This window comes from Phyllopteryx taeniolatus, chromosome 13, assembly GCF_024500385.1.
Source record: "Phyllopteryx taeniolatus isolate TA_2022b chromosome 13, UOR_Ptae_1.2, whole genome shotgun sequence".
Classification (NCBI taxonomy): domain Eukaryota; kingdom Metazoa; phylum Chordata; class Actinopteri; order Syngnathiformes; family Syngnathidae; genus Phyllopteryx; species Phyllopteryx taeniolatus.
Window position 1 is genome coordinate 9,901,760 of NC_084514.1, and position 15,305 is coordinate 9,917,064.

The 15,305-nt window shown below is 44.7% G+C and overlaps 2 protein-coding genes across 3 annotated transcripts; one reads left to right on the forward strand and one right to left on the reverse strand.

The window, feature by feature from the left end:
* Positions 1-30: 30 nt before the first annotated feature.
* Positions 31-7,817, reverse strand: pccb (propionyl-CoA carboxylase subunit beta). Its single transcript, XM_061795263.1, has 14 exons — positions 7,313-7,817; positions 6,496-6,615; positions 6,358-6,426; positions 5,817-5,873; positions 5,625-5,738; positions 4,468-4,578; positions 3,611-3,719; positions 3,408-3,528; positions 3,002-3,083; positions 2,615-2,738; positions 2,332-2,540; positions 1,675-1,773; positions 1,372-1,471; positions 31-610 (listed from the first exon to the last, which is right to left on the reverse strand). The coding sequence occupies exons 1-14, from the start codon at positions 7,529-7,531 to the stop codon at positions 489-491; spliced, it is 1,656 nt and encodes a 551-aa protein (XP_061651247.1). The 5' UTR covers positions 7,532-7,817; the 3' UTR covers positions 31-488.
* Positions 7,818-8,184: 367 nt separating this feature from the next.
* Positions 8,185-14,772, forward strand: msl2a (MSL complex subunit 2a). 2 transcript variants are annotated; one of them, XM_061795261.1, is made up of 4 exons: positions 8,185-9,197; positions 10,658-10,978; positions 11,857-13,040; positions 13,535-14,772. In XM_061795261.1, exons 1-4 carry the CDS (start codon positions 9,056-9,058, stop codon positions 13,838-13,840), a joined length of 1,953 nt encoding a protein of 650 aa, XP_061651245.1. In that variant the 5' UTR covers positions 8,185-9,055; the 3' UTR covers positions 13,841-14,772. The 2 variants fall into 2 exon arrangements, with proteins under 2 accessions (XP_061651245.1, XP_061651246.1); XM_061795262.1 differs by having other exon boundaries at positions 10,658-10,969.
* The last annotated feature ends 533 nt before the right edge of the window (positions 14,773-15,305 follow it).

The window sequence follows — 15,305 nt, forward strand, 5'->3', positions numbered from 1 at the left end:
TAGCGATGCATCATCATAAGATGTTAACCGCCCTGCTTTCTCCGGCAACAAGCCTCACCTTCCTGTCGGACATCTACCGGAATCATATTGCTAGCTACTCCTCCGCTATCATGGAGTCTTGAAAGGAACAGGTGGTTTGTGCGCCATCTTAGGACATTACAGAAAGACCGCAAATACTTTGTTCTACGGAAAACCCCCCAATAAGATTCATAGCAGCCCTTTTTGTTCCAAGTCCATTATTTATTGTATTGCGATTTAAAAAGGCACCATCATTTCTGCTTGACCTAAATCCAAACATGGAGTGAAACTGAAGGTTGGACGGGACTAACACAAAATATTGATAAAATAAATGAAATGCATCAGTTGATAATGACAAGAATGTCCTTGACAAATTGTACAGATGCAATCCGGGATTGACTTGCTTATGTTTTATACACTCCAGGCTTCCAGTGGCGTGGCAGGGAGGGAAAAAACAACGATGGGATGTTTTACAGAGGAATGTTGGCGTGCTTCTTCCAGGGGTTGACCTGCTTCTTACTGGCTAGCACTTCCAGGTCGCGGCAGATCCTCTTGCGCGTGCTGGACGGCTCGATGATGTCGTCCACGAAACCTGCCGTGGAAATAAGGGAGAGATTGTGTTCAGCTCCAAAAATGTTTAAATAATACTGTATTTCATTATTATCAAAATATTTTAATGAATAAAAATCAGCATTAAAAATTAAATTACCTAAAGTATTAATTTGTGTATAAAAAAACAAAAAAGGTTTTGTCCAAATGATTCTATATTGAGTCCCTAAAATGTTAAACTATTGTGGTCGACAAATTAATTTGATGGAAGTGTTAACCAAATAAATTCTTGTAAATTTTGAGTAATCCCAAATCCATCCATTTTCTGAGCCGCTTCTCCTCACTCGGGTCGCGGGCGTGCTGGAGCCTATTCCAGCTACCATCGGGCAGGAGGCGGGGTATACCCTGAACTGGTTGGTAATCCCAAATATTAATCTAAAATAAGCAATGTAATATTTGTTAATTTTTAAATTACAGTAAAAAAAAAAAAAAAAAGTCCCCAAATATTCATTTATCACCCAAACAAAATCTACTAAATAGTTCCCCAGAGTATATTCAATGATTTATAATTTAACAAATTATAGAAATGTTTGAAAACTATTTATAGTTCATTTTATTACTGTCCAAAAAAAATGCAATCATAATTAAAAAGGAATTAAGTGGTAAATTCCCCAAAATATGACCTTGCCTTTAGTTTTTGATACATCATCCTGGATTAAATGTTGATAAGCCACACCTTGATCAAATTAAACAAAAATACTGTTGACTACTGCTTCAAAGGAGATGGCGTAAATTTGGTGCTACCTCTGACTGCAGCGGGGAAAGGGTTGGCAAACTTGTCCACATATTCCGCTTCGGCCTCGGCCTGGTTCTCCTTCCCTCTGAAGATGATCTGAACTGCTCCCTAACACACACAAGTACGGGGGGTGGGGTATAAATAACTCCGATAATATGTGTGCACAGCCTCCTCTTTCAGGGGATGTGGCTGCGCTCAGAATTGACCAGTTCAAACTCACGTTTAGTGGGAGTCCACACACAACAGCCACCATTTAATGTGCCTCCGATTAAAGTTCAGAGGTTCTAGTAGGGTGACCGATTGCTTCGTACCTTGGCGCCCATGACGGCCACTTCAGCCGTGGGCCAAGCGTAGTTGACGTCTCCTCTCAGGTGTTTGGAGCTCATCACGTCGTACGCGCCACCGTAAGCCTGAAACGCGGCAAGTGTGTTTATCAAGACTATGAAGTTCTCCTAACTAGGAATTTATTCAGCATTGTTTAAAAAATAATTTGTATTGTCCCTAAAAAAATCTGAATCTGAAGCTCCAATTCGAATTTCAAATTATCTCCCAAAAATCCCTAACCCTTCCCAATATTTAAAAATGTATCCAGTTTCAAAAAAAAACTAACACATTGTTAATTAAAAACTAACACATTGTTAATTAAAAAAAACTATTAATTGTTAATTAAAATTCACATTAAATGATCATTCTACGAGATCTAAAGTTCTCCAAAATATAAATTTTACCATTGCTAAAAAATAGTTCCCCCAAAATGATGTATCACCTGTTAATATTCTAATAATTCTTCTCACAAAATTAAATTTGAACAATACATAATTATCACCCAAAATATTACATTTATTGATCATAAATGAATTATTACGCCCCCAAAAAAGAAAACCAATAAATTAATAGAATTTTCTCTTATGACATGCTATGGATCTGCTCCAGATGGCCCAATGTAAACATAACATTTGGTCCCCCACCTTCCTGGTGATGATGGTGATCTTGGGCACGGTGGCCTCTGCGAAGGCGAACAGCAGCTTGGCTCCGTGGCGGATGATGCCGCCGTACTCTTGAGACGTGCCCGGCAGGAAGCCCGGCACGTCCACGAAGGTCACGATGGGTATGTTGAAGGCGTCGCAGAAGCGCACGAAGCGAGCGCCCTTCACTGACGAGTTAATGTCCAGGCAGCCTAACCGCCAAAATAACAAAAATATTACATACGAACCCTACTTGTACGACGATGGTGCGACGGTACTGACTCACCGGAGGCCACTTTGGGCTGGTTGCCCACGATGCCCACCGTGCGCCCGTTCATGCGAGCGAATCCCACCACGATGTTTTTGGCGTAGTCGGGCATGATCTCAAAGAATTCTCGCTCATCCGCTATCTAGCAAAGGTGGCAAAACTACTCACACTATGTATTTAAGTAGAAGTACTGATACTTTTGTAAAAATAACGTATGAATGGAGATTTAAAAAAAATATATAACCAACCTATTTTGAGTAGAGAGTACAGCTATCTGTTTTCAAATGTAGCTAGTAAAAGTAAAAAGTCATCATAAAATAATGACCCAAATACAGATAATGCTACTTCCCATCACTGCCATTTTATTTCCCATGATCGTGTCCTGTTGTTGTGTTGACCACTCACAGCGTGGATGATGTCCAACATGTCGTAGGCCTTTGTGGATTCAAACGGGACGATTGTGTCCAGCATCGGGACCAGGCGCTCGCTGAAAGGACAGGAGAAAAATAAGAGATTTTGTAACCACGTCCAGCAGATGGTGCTATATGCTATGTTTACAGTTCAGGTCTTATTTTATTTGTATTTTTTTTGCCCAATGTGAACAGTGCAATTCCTACTAAAATCCATCTGACCTGGTAATTTCCTTATAAGGCACAAACAATTGGGCCCCACAAAATCGAGATTGCGATTTTGTATTCGGGGAACCCGACCATATCCAGGAGATACAATCGTAGCCATGATACAATATATTGCACTTATAATCTTTAGAAAGTTGTAATGATTTTGGACTCATTTCCTTAGTTTTGTCTACCTGGAGTCGTGACACTCCCTGACAGGCGCCACGTCCTGATTGCTTAGCGGCAGGAAGTTGAAGAAATGCCTCAGGTGCAAAAGAGCCTCCACGTCATTCTCGAACGCTCGATGCGCCACGCCTGGAGAAAGGACCACATCCGACACTCCCAATTTCCACAAAGGTTCAAAAGAACAAGGACGAAGACAGCCGAGTTTACTGACCGGACACGGTGGTGTGTGTCTTGGCTCCGCCCAGCTCCTCCTGCGTGACGTCTTCATTGGTGACGGACTTGACCACATCGGGACCCGTGATGAACAGGTAGGACGTGTCCTGTGTGTCCACAATGGGCGAGTCAACAACAAGAACAAAGTATTTTACAGTGGTTAGGGCTGGGCAATATCGTCCTTAAATAAAATCTTTCTTGCACTCACAAAAACAAAAAAAGCAACTTTAATCAATTCCCAACCATGAGAATTACATTATTCAAAAGAAATGTTACTTTAGTTTTTTGCTTTGCTTTATTTCTCCTGATACCACAAACAAGCTTCGAAACTGAGCAATCCATCCCAGCATCAACTTCTACAGCAATAATAGAAATATTTTCTCTTTACAGATGAGGTGAAAAATGTTGTTCCTCTTGGAAAAACATAAACATGTTCTTTAATGAATTGAAATTTCACATGTTCAACAATTTAACCTAAAATAAACTCAAACATGATTTTTCTCTCCATTTTTATAAAAAGCATATGACAATGGGCCTCATTCATTAATACGTGTGTAGAAATGTTCTCGATTATTCAATAGATTAAATTAGGATAATCGATTTTAAAAAGATTCTGAAGTGACAGGCCTACTGTAAATAAGTCTCACCTGACGTTCGCGCCATGGCTCAGGTGAAGAAATAGTGTTTTGATATTAATTAAGGCGGATGCAAATAAAAGTATATCGGACCAGAGAACAAATGTTTGTATGCACGATTTAAGCATATATTTGTGCTACAAAACTAAAAATTGTCCTGACAAAATTGAATTAATCGCTAAAATGGATGAATGACCAAGTAGGACATTATCTCCCTCACCTTGACCATGAAGGTGAAGTCCGTCAGGGCGGGCGAGTAGACTGCGCCGCCCGCACAAGGTCCCATGATGAGGGAGATCTGAGGGACCACCCCGGACGCAGTCACGTTCCTCTGAAAAAAATCCAAACAATCACGCCCCCCCCCCCCCCCAAAAAAAATAGACATTTATCATCATGGATGCTTTACTTGTGAGGCATCTTCTGGATTTTCCTCATGCATTGTAAAGTCAACAAAAGCGCCATTATAGGGAATGAAATTGTCCCATGTTGTGGTTTTGCTGTTCGTACAATAAACCACTTTTTTTCCCCCCCTCTCAACCCCCAAAAATGTCTTTCCACATATACTCAATAGCAGAGAGTCATTAAAAAAATATATGGTATACACACATTCATACGCTGCACAACTGACGCCCAGAGGCACTCAACACGCAGACTGACTAATGGTTAGCTACTTAACACCCCGCCGCTATCCTGAGCCACTGACACGTCACACAACAGGCCAGGCCCCGCCTCTTAAAGCCACACACATTCAAAGTCACATACTACAGTGTATAATGAGGACGGTGACCCCACAAGGACCCAAAGAAAAGTACCCGCACCTCCCATGCATATTTTGCATTGGTAATATGCATAAAGTGTTCAAATATACTGTATATAAATTATAAAATAAATATACGGTGGCTGCTTTGCAGTTTTGTGTCTCGCGGGGGGTTCTGGAATCTAAGTCCTGCGATAAACAAAGGACTACTATATTGTAGTAAATGATGTACTTTTTTCCCTATACATTTTTTATACATTTGTTTTTAAAAGTATTTTATTTTTTGCTTTATGTAATTTCATTTGGTATTTAGTTTTTATTTCAACAAATACGTCATATTTTTAAAATCTAAACAAAAATACACATTAGAATTTTCCACAAATGTTTAACAATAACACATTACAAAAAGATTGTATTAATACAATTTCAATTATTTTGCATTCATTTGAAAATGTTTATAATATTGAATTATTAGTTTTTAATCATTAGCTCCATAACTACTATATTACTGTATATGGTAATAAATTTAATTTATTTATATAGAATTATCAAGTTTTATTAACGAAAAGTCAATTATTGAGTCTGACTTTTTATTGGTGACTGGGTGATGTTTACTTTACCAGGAATATGTCTGCGTATCCCGCCAGAGACTCCACGCCCTCTTGGATGCGAGCGCCCCCGGAGTCGTTGAGGCCGATGACGGGCGCGCCCACCATCACGGCCTGGTCCATGATCTGAACAACATCCACGACGCGCACACATTTAATCAAAGACAACACGTCCGCTAGAAATCCTCCTTAGCGAGCGTTTACCTTGCAGATCTTCTGCGCGTGAGCTCCAGACAGACTGCCGCCAAACACCGTGAAATCCTGAATGCAAACATCATGTTACATTAAAGAGTCACATACCTGACTCATTAATTTCATGCATTTATTTCTGATTTATTTTAGTAATTACATTGTGTGCGTGCAGCTCCTCAGTAATATCAGTCGTTTTTCGCAGAGGATAAAGAATATGCCTGTGAGTATTATTACCCGTCTATATGTGTTGCTCCACTGCTTGTAATCAAGTATCCGTTGTTTAAAGTGTTGCAACAACGCAACATGCTATTCGTTAGCCCACCCTTTGGTGTTTCTTCTGTGTTAGCATTAGCATTTAGTTAGCAGACTTATCCCCCCACAAAATTAATACAATAATTTTTGTACATTTTGTATTATTCCATTTATTTGACCATTCTTTTTCAAATAATTGCATACAGTTATACACTATACTAGATTGCACAAATCAACAAGTTTGATCAAATGAACCTTCCAAAAAGTGGTGGAGTCACAGCCCCGCCGTTCCAACACCCACCTGACTGAACACATACACCAAGCGCCCGTTGATCCTGCCGCTCCCCGTCACCACGCTGTCACCGGGGAACTGGAGACGGGAAGTGACATCACACACACAGGAAGAGGAAGGCGAGGACAAGACAATAACGACGATGACCTTGTTTTGATCCTGCTCCATGCCGAAGTCGGTGCAGCGGTGCTCCACAAACATGTCCGACTCCACGAAGGACTCGGCGTCCAGCAGGAGCGCCACTCGCTCCCGAGCCGTCAGCTTGCCCTGCAGGACCAGACTTTTTGTTTTTTTTATTTGAGGCTTGTCACCACAGAAGCACACCGACAATGGCTCAAGAGTCACCATAACCGTCGAACGGGGAATGGAATGCAAATGTACATAGACTTCAGCTCAGTGAGCATCGAAAGGAGTCACTCCACGTGGAAAACAAACAAATCTCTTGAGCTTATTATTTTTTGGTGATGTCACCACAGAAGTGGAAAAACTCCACAATTATCTTAAGCGATTTATTTGGATTGTTTGAGAGGGGTGATTTCGCCATAAAAGTGGAAAACCAAGTTGTTTTTTTTTTGCTTTTTCTTTGGATTTTTTTTATGTCACCAGTGCCACAGAAGTGGAAACCTCTATACGTGTGTTTAGTTGGTTTTTTTGGGGGGGGGGAGGGGGGGTGTCTAATTTTTTTTACCAGTGAAGTGAAAAACTCCACAAGTTTCTAACTTTCATTTGTACTTTTTGTTTTTAGCCACGTCACCACAGAAATGTCTTTAGCATCTGATTGTGATTTTTGTTTTGTGATGAAGTGACCACAGAGATGGTATCACATTTACACACTGCCTTCTGTACAGAGTTTGCCCAGAATAAGTACCCTGCTAGCTATACCGATGGATTTAAGTGACAACTCGAAACATGGCGCTGCGTTGAGGTCAACGAAAACTAAAAGTTAGCCGAGAAGTGTTCTCACCCGTTTGTGTTGGGCGTCGATCCTCTTCTGACCTCCCCCGGCCAGCGCCGCCTTGCGTTTCTTCTCAATGCGCTCCCTCACGGACAGGTTGCTGACCGAGTAGCAGCGGTTCGTCTGGAGCACCGGTGCGCCGTGTTTGACCGGCGCCAGACTCCTAAACGACAGCCGCAAGCCGTCGAACAAGCCGCGAGTCCCCCGAGCAACACTGTAGGCCGCCATATTGGCTGCGCGTGTTCTCTCCGGTGACAGAATGCAAGCCGAAATAACAGGCGGGTCAAATGAGCCAATGGCGAGCGAGGGGCGTTCTATCTTCACTAATTGAATTGAAGGAGGGAACTGGACAAGGCGGGACTTCTGTTATTTTGCCAAGATGTTCGTTCGTTGTTTTTATTATACAACGTTCTTGTTCTCTCTCAATATCCATCCATCCATTTTCTGAGCCGCTTATCCACACAATGGTCGCGGGAGTGCCTATCCCAGCTATCTTCGGGCAGTCGTCCACCGTGCCGCCTCTCTCAATATATGTGTTTGTATTATTTTTAAAGTGTGTTAAAATGCCTTAAAAATAAGTGCCTTAAATGCTAAAAAATAACATGCCTATGGCGTGTTAAATAGGGTATTTTTTATATCGTGAATCGCATTTATTGCGGTGGTGGTCTGTAATGTCACCCCAGAAATGGAAAAAGAGGGTAATTTCAGAGGGGTCTGTCTGCGGCGTGCAAGAGAGGAGGTGTACATAAATTATTGGATTACTGTACTTTATTTAAATTTTAAAGTGTCCATTATTAAAGCAGTGTGCAATAGTATCCAAAGGGGGCACTGTGACGAGGCTGAAGAGCTTCTTCCCACTTACGCCCCCCCCCCCCCCCCCCCGCAAAACGGTAACCACGGTAACTGTGTCCAAATATCGCGTGAGTTCCGCTCGTGTCGAGCGAGGAAAGCTACATCCTTGGAGAGAAGGGCTTCCTTCCGAGGAAGTGGAAATCAAACGATTTGATGAAATTCTCATAAGGCACAGCGAGCTGAATGCGTGCTTTCACCGGCCGCCTGTTACGGTGTCTTGCGCGGAAGGAGCCTCCACCGCGGCATCAACTAACACCCAGACCCACCCTACCTACAAGGCAGCCCAGGGGGAAGCAGCTTTTTTTTAATTTTTTTTGTGGGAAGGAGCTAACGATGCTAACTTTAGCTTTGTTTACATGGAGCGCGCGCCTCGTACCTGTTAGCTAATTGCTAACCGAGTCTATTTAGCCACCAAAGTACTACTTTGACGCTCATTTTTTGACCACAATTAAGCGACCTTTTTCCATTTTATTGAAATCGTTGGTCTTTATGGCCGAGTCGAGCGTCTTCTGGCGCGAGGCAACTTGCCGCGGACACCACCGCGAGCGAGCTAGGTAGCTAAGCTAACAAGCTAGACTCGGTCACACTATGCTAATCCTTTGAAGAAAGTTCCCCCAGCTTGTCGGAGTAATAATGTGATCACATATGACGACGTGCGTGTGAATGTTTTCAATAAAGAACGCTGATATTTATTTATTTGTGCGCACAGACGCACGCCGACCGGGGATGCTAACGCTGTTAGCACGTTAGCTTCCCCGCTGTAGTGACTACTTAATTCATATGTGAACGCAAAACTCCCCAGCTTGCTGCTTCCTTTCCACCCCGTCACTGGACTGAAAAAAAAATAGCCTCAGTAGCCCCTCTGCATCGTTTGGATATTCCTTTCCCAGAGAGGCGGCTATGAACCCGGTCAACGCGGCCGCCCTGTACGTGTCCGCCAGCCGGGCCGTGCTGCAGTGTGACCCGCGGCAGCCGCACACCTTCTCGGACATGTACACGCTGCTGCCCTTCTTCCGACAGTCGCTGGCTTGTCTCGTCTGTGGTAAGCGGCACTTAAATGAGAATCATCATATCGGTGTGTTTTTTTAAATATCTAACCGTCGGTGGGCGTGAGTGTGGCTGCGCTTGATACGATTTGTCGTCGCCGTGGCAACCGAGGCCGAGCCCCTGTCATGTCTCCCACTCTTGTTTACGTACAGTTATTTTTTATTATTATTTTGCATCGTTTCCCCGCTATAATTTTTAAGATCATCCGACAAATGTACCTTTTAGACAAATATAACCCACCGGAACTGAAAATTGTGTTTTTACATGGTGATTTCATTTATTATGGAAAAAAAAAAAAAAAGTCACCTGTCCCTGTGTGGAAAAAGTAATACACCTGTGGTTGTCATTCTGAGGAAAGTGGGACTCACCATTGGCCCAACAGTACGTGGGGGGCGGGACGAGGGCCGGCTCACGGCGTAATAGATTTGTGCATAAAATGAGCCCATTTCACCATTGCTAGAAAAATGCTGTATAAATGTCTAATTCTTAGGCCTTTGGCTATTTTGATGAAATCATGCCATAGACATGTTATTATGTTATTACACATTAGAACTGCTTTAAGTTGTGGGATAAAATGTCTCCTCACTACATATGGTTCACCTGCAGAATCTAATGAGAGCCAGTACAAGAATTGTATCAAAAGGATCTGTAGGTTTTCTTTAGCTTTTTTTGTGGTACCAGCGTTGATACAATTTAATCTTACCAAGCAGTTATTAGAGTGAGGAAAGGCACCTCTTGACACTCGTTGAACTGAAGTCACAAAGGCGGGTGTTTGATTTTGGAATAAGTATCGCCGGGAAGCTAAAGGAAAAGCCAAATGCGAATGTTAATAATTGATGCTTGCTGTACTGAAGTCACATTTTCCAAGATGGCATCATCCATGATGGGAGGGGGTCCATCTTTTGGAATAGGTGTCCTTAAAAAAAAGCAAAATAAAAAAACAAAATGCAAATATGAATCCTTTGATTCTCATTGAACTGCAGTCACAAGTGGTATGATGATGTCATCCATTACAGTGGGGGTCTATCTCTTGAAATAAGTTTGTTGTAGAAAAAGGCAAAGACTAAGCAAATAAATAGCCAAAGTTAATCATTTGATGCTTGCCTAACTGAAGTCAGAATCATCATTTGCCAAGTATGTCAAAAACATACAAGGAATTTGTTTCCAGTGCCGAAGAAAAAGCAAAATGCATAGGTTAGCCGGTCAAAAGCCAACCAACTCTCCACTCTCATTCGCTGACATCCGCATCCCTCGCCTTTTTAAGCCATACAACACCCCAAGTCACAGATACGACAGTCGAATGTGAGGATGGCGAAATAATACCTCACATGCACTTGTTATTGTGCTTAATAATGCAATTTCTGTCTGATTACTCGATTAATTGGTGGAATACTCGATTAAGAAAATGTTTGATGGCTGCACTTCTACTTTGAACGAGTATTTGTTGTTGTCCAGGCGAGCTGGTACGGGACCCGGTGTCGGCGCCGCACCCCGGCTGTACGCACCACGTGTGTCTGGGCTGCCGGGGCCGGAAGACGACGGCGGGCAGGGCGGCCTGCAGCCGCTGCCGGGACGCCGCCGGCTTCCGGGAGGACAAGCAGCTGTCGCTGCTGGTGCAGCTCTACCGGAAGCTGTGCGTCTATGTGGCGCACTCGGCCCTGCTGCCTTGCGTCAGCGCCAACGCCGAGCTCATGGCGCTGCTGGAGGAGGCGCTGTTAGCACCCGTAGAGGACGCAGAGTCACCAGACACCCAGGGTTCCTGCACAAGTATGGAAAGTATGGAAACGTATGGAATTGTATTTGATAGATGGATTTGTATTCGTAAGGGATGGCCACTTGATTAGGGATAGCGCTGGGTACCGTGGTTTTGGACACAAAACATCCCGACAGCTTGTATCCGATATTTAAAAGAGGGTTTTGTGCTTTTTTATTGGAAGAGGCAAACAAACATTACCGAGGTACAGAGAATAAATCAACCGCTCTAATAATTTGGGGGAAGCCATTAACTGCAGTAAGGCCATGTTTTGGTTTATTAAACAAAACATTTAGTCCATAGCAGAGTCCATCCCTATTGTGAGTTCATATGGCTGTCACAAACCTTGGGAGTTTGAATGGGCACGATGTGGTTCTGCCATTTTAAAGGTGACACGGGTTTCGTGTCTGAAAAAGGTATCGCCATTTTCGTCTTGGATACTGTATCGTTATTAGAGCTACGAGCGAATCAGTGGTCATTCGGATTGACTCGCGAGTTTTCTTGGGGGGGGGGGGGGGGTTAACGAATCCAGACTCATCATTTTCACGTTTGAATCGAATACAAGATTAACATTGCGTACATTATTCTGACAAGAGCTGCAAAGCCGCATTTTCGTCTGTTCACGACTGCTGCCATTTTGACTTACTGTACAAAGAGTAATGATTCAATTGCGATTTGCTTGTCATTCGTTACTGTTAATGTGGATAGCGAATGGGGATTAAGACGGCGAGTCCAAGCCCTAATCGTTCCAGGTTTATTAACTACCTACTTACAGTCTTCTGCAAATTTGGTGTCAAAGTTACTCAAATGTCACAAATTTAGTATATATATATTTTTTACTGAGAAGTCTGATTATAAGGGTCTGGAAAAGAAATTGAATTTTTACATTTAAAATGTGTAGGAACTGTGGATGGCGACTTGGTGGACAGCGAACCTGTTGAGGACAGCGAGTTGTTGGTCGGTGAGGCGGCGGAGGACGGCGAGTTGGTTGGAAACGACCTGTTGGACAATGAGTTGGTGGATGGTGGGTTGGTGGACGGTGATCCCGTGGAGGACGGCGAGTTGGAGCTGGAAGCCTCCGCTGCCGAGTCGTCGACCCACACCAAGAAGCTGCAGGTACCCGCTGAGCTCTACCCAGAGCCGGGGGGGTGCAACGGGGCACTCCTGGAAAACCTGGAGCCGTCCTCGCCCGAGCTGGAAGTGTGCGAGCTGATGGAGGAGACTCTACCGCAGCCCCAACCGGAGGGCCTCCCCGTATCTGACACGGCCACTCTGGAGTTGAGTCTCACCACCGGACCCTTCACTGCCGGAGCCTTCGCCCCCGGAGCCTATCCCACTGGAGCCTTCCCCGCCGGAGCCTTTGCCCCAGCACCGGGCGGCAGGGAGCTGGAGGAGGGCGAGGTGCTTCTCCTCAGCGTAGAGGAGGTCCTCCAGACTCTGGACCCCCTCCAGCCGCCCACTGTCGGACCCCCGGACCGGCACGCCCACATGTACCTGCAGCTCGATGCCGCCCACAACTACACGCAGTTGCACACGGAAAGGACTCACATGGCGGTGACCCCAGTGTTCCCTCCTCCGACTCTTCCTCCTCCTCTTCCTACCTCACCTTCCTCCACGTCGTCATCGCGCCACAAACGCAAGCGCTCGCGATCGGAGAGCGACCGCGAGCAGGTGAGGCCGCTCCCCATCGCCTCCATCCTGCAGGGACCGACGTCACCGCACGCTCAGCACGCCGCTGCGCCCTCCTTCGTCGCGCCGCCGCACGCCTACTCGTCCCTCTACAACGGGGCGCCTCCCAAACCCGCCCGCCACCACCATCACCATCACCACCACCACCACGGCAAGGGTGCCCGCAAGCACGGAGAGCTGGCCGCCAAGAAGAAGGCGCGTTCGGGCGGCAAGAGCAAGGAGCGCAGCAAAGAGCAGCGGCTGCAGGTCTCCGGTTGCCTGGTGCCCCCCCCGCCCGCGCGGCCCCCATACAAGAAGCCTGTGGAAAAGAAAGGCTGCAAGTGCGGACGTGCCACCCAGAACCCGTCGGTGCTGACCTGCAGGGGGCAGCGCTGCCCCTGTTACTCTAATCGAAAGGTGAGAATATGGCCAATTCACATTCTCCCCCCAAATGTTTTTTTAAAATTTATATTTCTACATGTAAGCACCCAGATATTTTCAGCCATTAGAATTATTTTGTTCTGATTCCTTTGAATTTTCATCCCATTTTTTTATTTATTTTTCATCCATAGTCAAAATAAGTTTGTTTTTAGCCTGTAAAAGCTGACCCCCCCCACCCCGCAAAAATGTAACAGTTTCTTTCGACTTTTTTATTTTCTTACAACACGAACTTTTTTTTTTTAACTTTACTAGAATCTTTTTTCATTAAAAGAAATCCTACCCGTGAAGTTAAGCCGTGTAGAAAATGGATGGATACATTTTTAAAAATGATTTTGGCCCTTAAAAACCTTTTTTTTTTTTTTTTCTGTTTTATTTTTACATTTTTAGCCTGTCGAAGTATCCCACTTTTTGTCTAATACTGTGACTATCGTTACCAAGAAATGAATGTTCGTGGTCGTCACTGTCTGCAGGCTTGCCTGGACTGCATCTGCCGCGGCTGCCAGAACTCTTACATGGCCAACGGCGAGAAGAAGCTGGAGGCGTTTGCCGTGCCCGAGAAGGCGCTGGAGCAGACGCGGCTCACGCTGGGCATCAACCTCACCAGCATCACGGCGGCCGCCGCTCTCCGCAGCCCGGCGGGCAGCGGCCTCCGTGCCGGCACCCTGCTCAACGTCGCCACGGCGACCGGCGCGCCGGTAGCCACCGCCTTCCTGTCGGCCAGCAGCCCGCCGAGGGACCCCGCCTACGAGGACAGCCTGGAGCTGCTCATTGGCTGAACCCCGCCAGGAGGTGGGCCAGACTTTTCTTCTTTTTTTTCCCGGTGCTCATTGAATGTTTCGGCTGCTCGCCACACCTGGCCTCCTGAAGGAGGCGCAACCATGGCAGCTGCTTTCTTCTGTGGTGGAAAATGCGCAGTAATTGGACTAGCGTGGGCATGCCAAACCCTCGTGTATCGTGCCTGTGTGCGCGTGTGTGTGCGTGGGTGTTTGTCTCTCTCTCAAGCTTTCCCATCATACACCACTCTGAAGGTAATAGGACCCCCCTCCCATACTGCCATGCCACACCCCCATAGTTCCCTTTTTACCATATCGCTGTGCAAGCAACCGTCACATCGAAGCACTTGACTGACATTTAGCGTCGCTAGCACTTAGTGTGACCCGACAAAACTTCCACGGTGTGTTCAAAGACAACTCTGCAGCGCTTCTGTAAAAACCCAAGCCATAGGTTGTCGTCGCCGTTTTATTTACCCCCCACCCAGAGATTTGTTGTGTGTCTGTGAGTGTGTGTGTACATTTTTGAGAGAGAGAGAGAGAGAGCGTGTGTGTATGTGTGAAAGAGTGCGCGCGTGTCGTCCTAGTGCGTCATCACTGTATCGGTCCAGCAGGTGTGGGACCAACAAAACCTTTCTAAAAAAGAAACAAACAAAAAAAAACTGAGCGACAGAGTGAGGATTCTCAGCGATGATAGAGCATCTCTCCATTGGTAGCAGGCGGGTTATGACATAATGATCAGCATATATAATGTAATCTTCCTTTATGTGTGCGTTTGTGTCTTTTTGGGCATTACTTGAAGCCAGAATAGTTTTAGGTTGTTTTTTTTTGTATCGCTAAGTGTTTGAGGTTGAATTGAAAACGTTCACTGCCATAACAACATGGACATGTTCAGTAAGACAGACATGTCAATTAAATGATAGTTTTTTACTTTTTCACTGGTGTGTGCGTCTCTGTGTGTGCCTCCTCATGCGTTCAACACTTGACACATAGGTTTTAAAAAATTCTGGAAAACAAATTTTAAAAAAAAAACTTAAAAATTAAAAATCATTGTCCAATTGATTAAATGCAACCCCCCATAATATGCTCTCATTGTAGAATGCCCACAATATATTGTAATATATTCAGTTTATCATCAAAAAAAAAAAGTTGCACTAACATGGTTCAATGTTAAATTAATGTTAGCATCTTACATTAGCGTCCAACTTTACCCCTATGAGTTGATTAAGAGCAACGTTAGCTTCAGCCTTAGCTTCCAGTGTTGGTTTGAAACAGATTCTGTCCTCTAAAGTTAGATTCTGATGTTAATTTTAGAGTTAAGGAAGACCAGAGCTTTCGAAGTTAGCTTTCATTGTTAGCTTGTGGCGATAGCGTCCAATTTGACCTCTTACGTTAGATTCCGACTTTACCTTTTTTCCAACTATACCTCTGTTAGCTTCTGACTTTAGCTCTAAAATTAGCTTTCGACATT

Excerpts from the sequence above, each read along its gene's own strand:
- pccb (XM_061795263.1), bottom strand. The coding sequence starts at position 7,531 with ATGGCGGCCTACAGTGTTGCTCGGGGGACTCGCGGCTTGTTCGACGGC. Across the intron at positions 5,874-6,357 it reads TGGTGTATGTGTTCAGTCAG|GATTTCACGGTGTTTGGCGG; the intron begins GTGGGTGTTGGA and ends GTTTGCATTCAG. Across the intron at positions 611-1,371 it reads TTTCCCCGCTGCAGTCAGAG|GTTTCGTGGACGACATCATC; the intron begins GTAGCACCAAAT and ends TTTCCACGGCAG.
- msl2a (XM_061795261.1), top strand. The coding sequence starts at position 9,056 with ATGAACCCGGTCAACGCGGCCGCCCTGTACGTGTCCGCCAGCCGGGCC. Across the intron at positions 9,198-10,657 it reads GCTGGCTTGTCTCGTCTGTG|GCGAGCTGGTACGGGACCCG; the intron begins GTAAGCGGCACT and ends GTTGTTGTCCAG. Across the intron at positions 13,041-13,534 it reads CCTGTTACTCTAATCGAAAG|GCTTGCCTGGACTGCATCTG; the intron begins GTGAGAATATGG and ends CACTGTCTGCAG.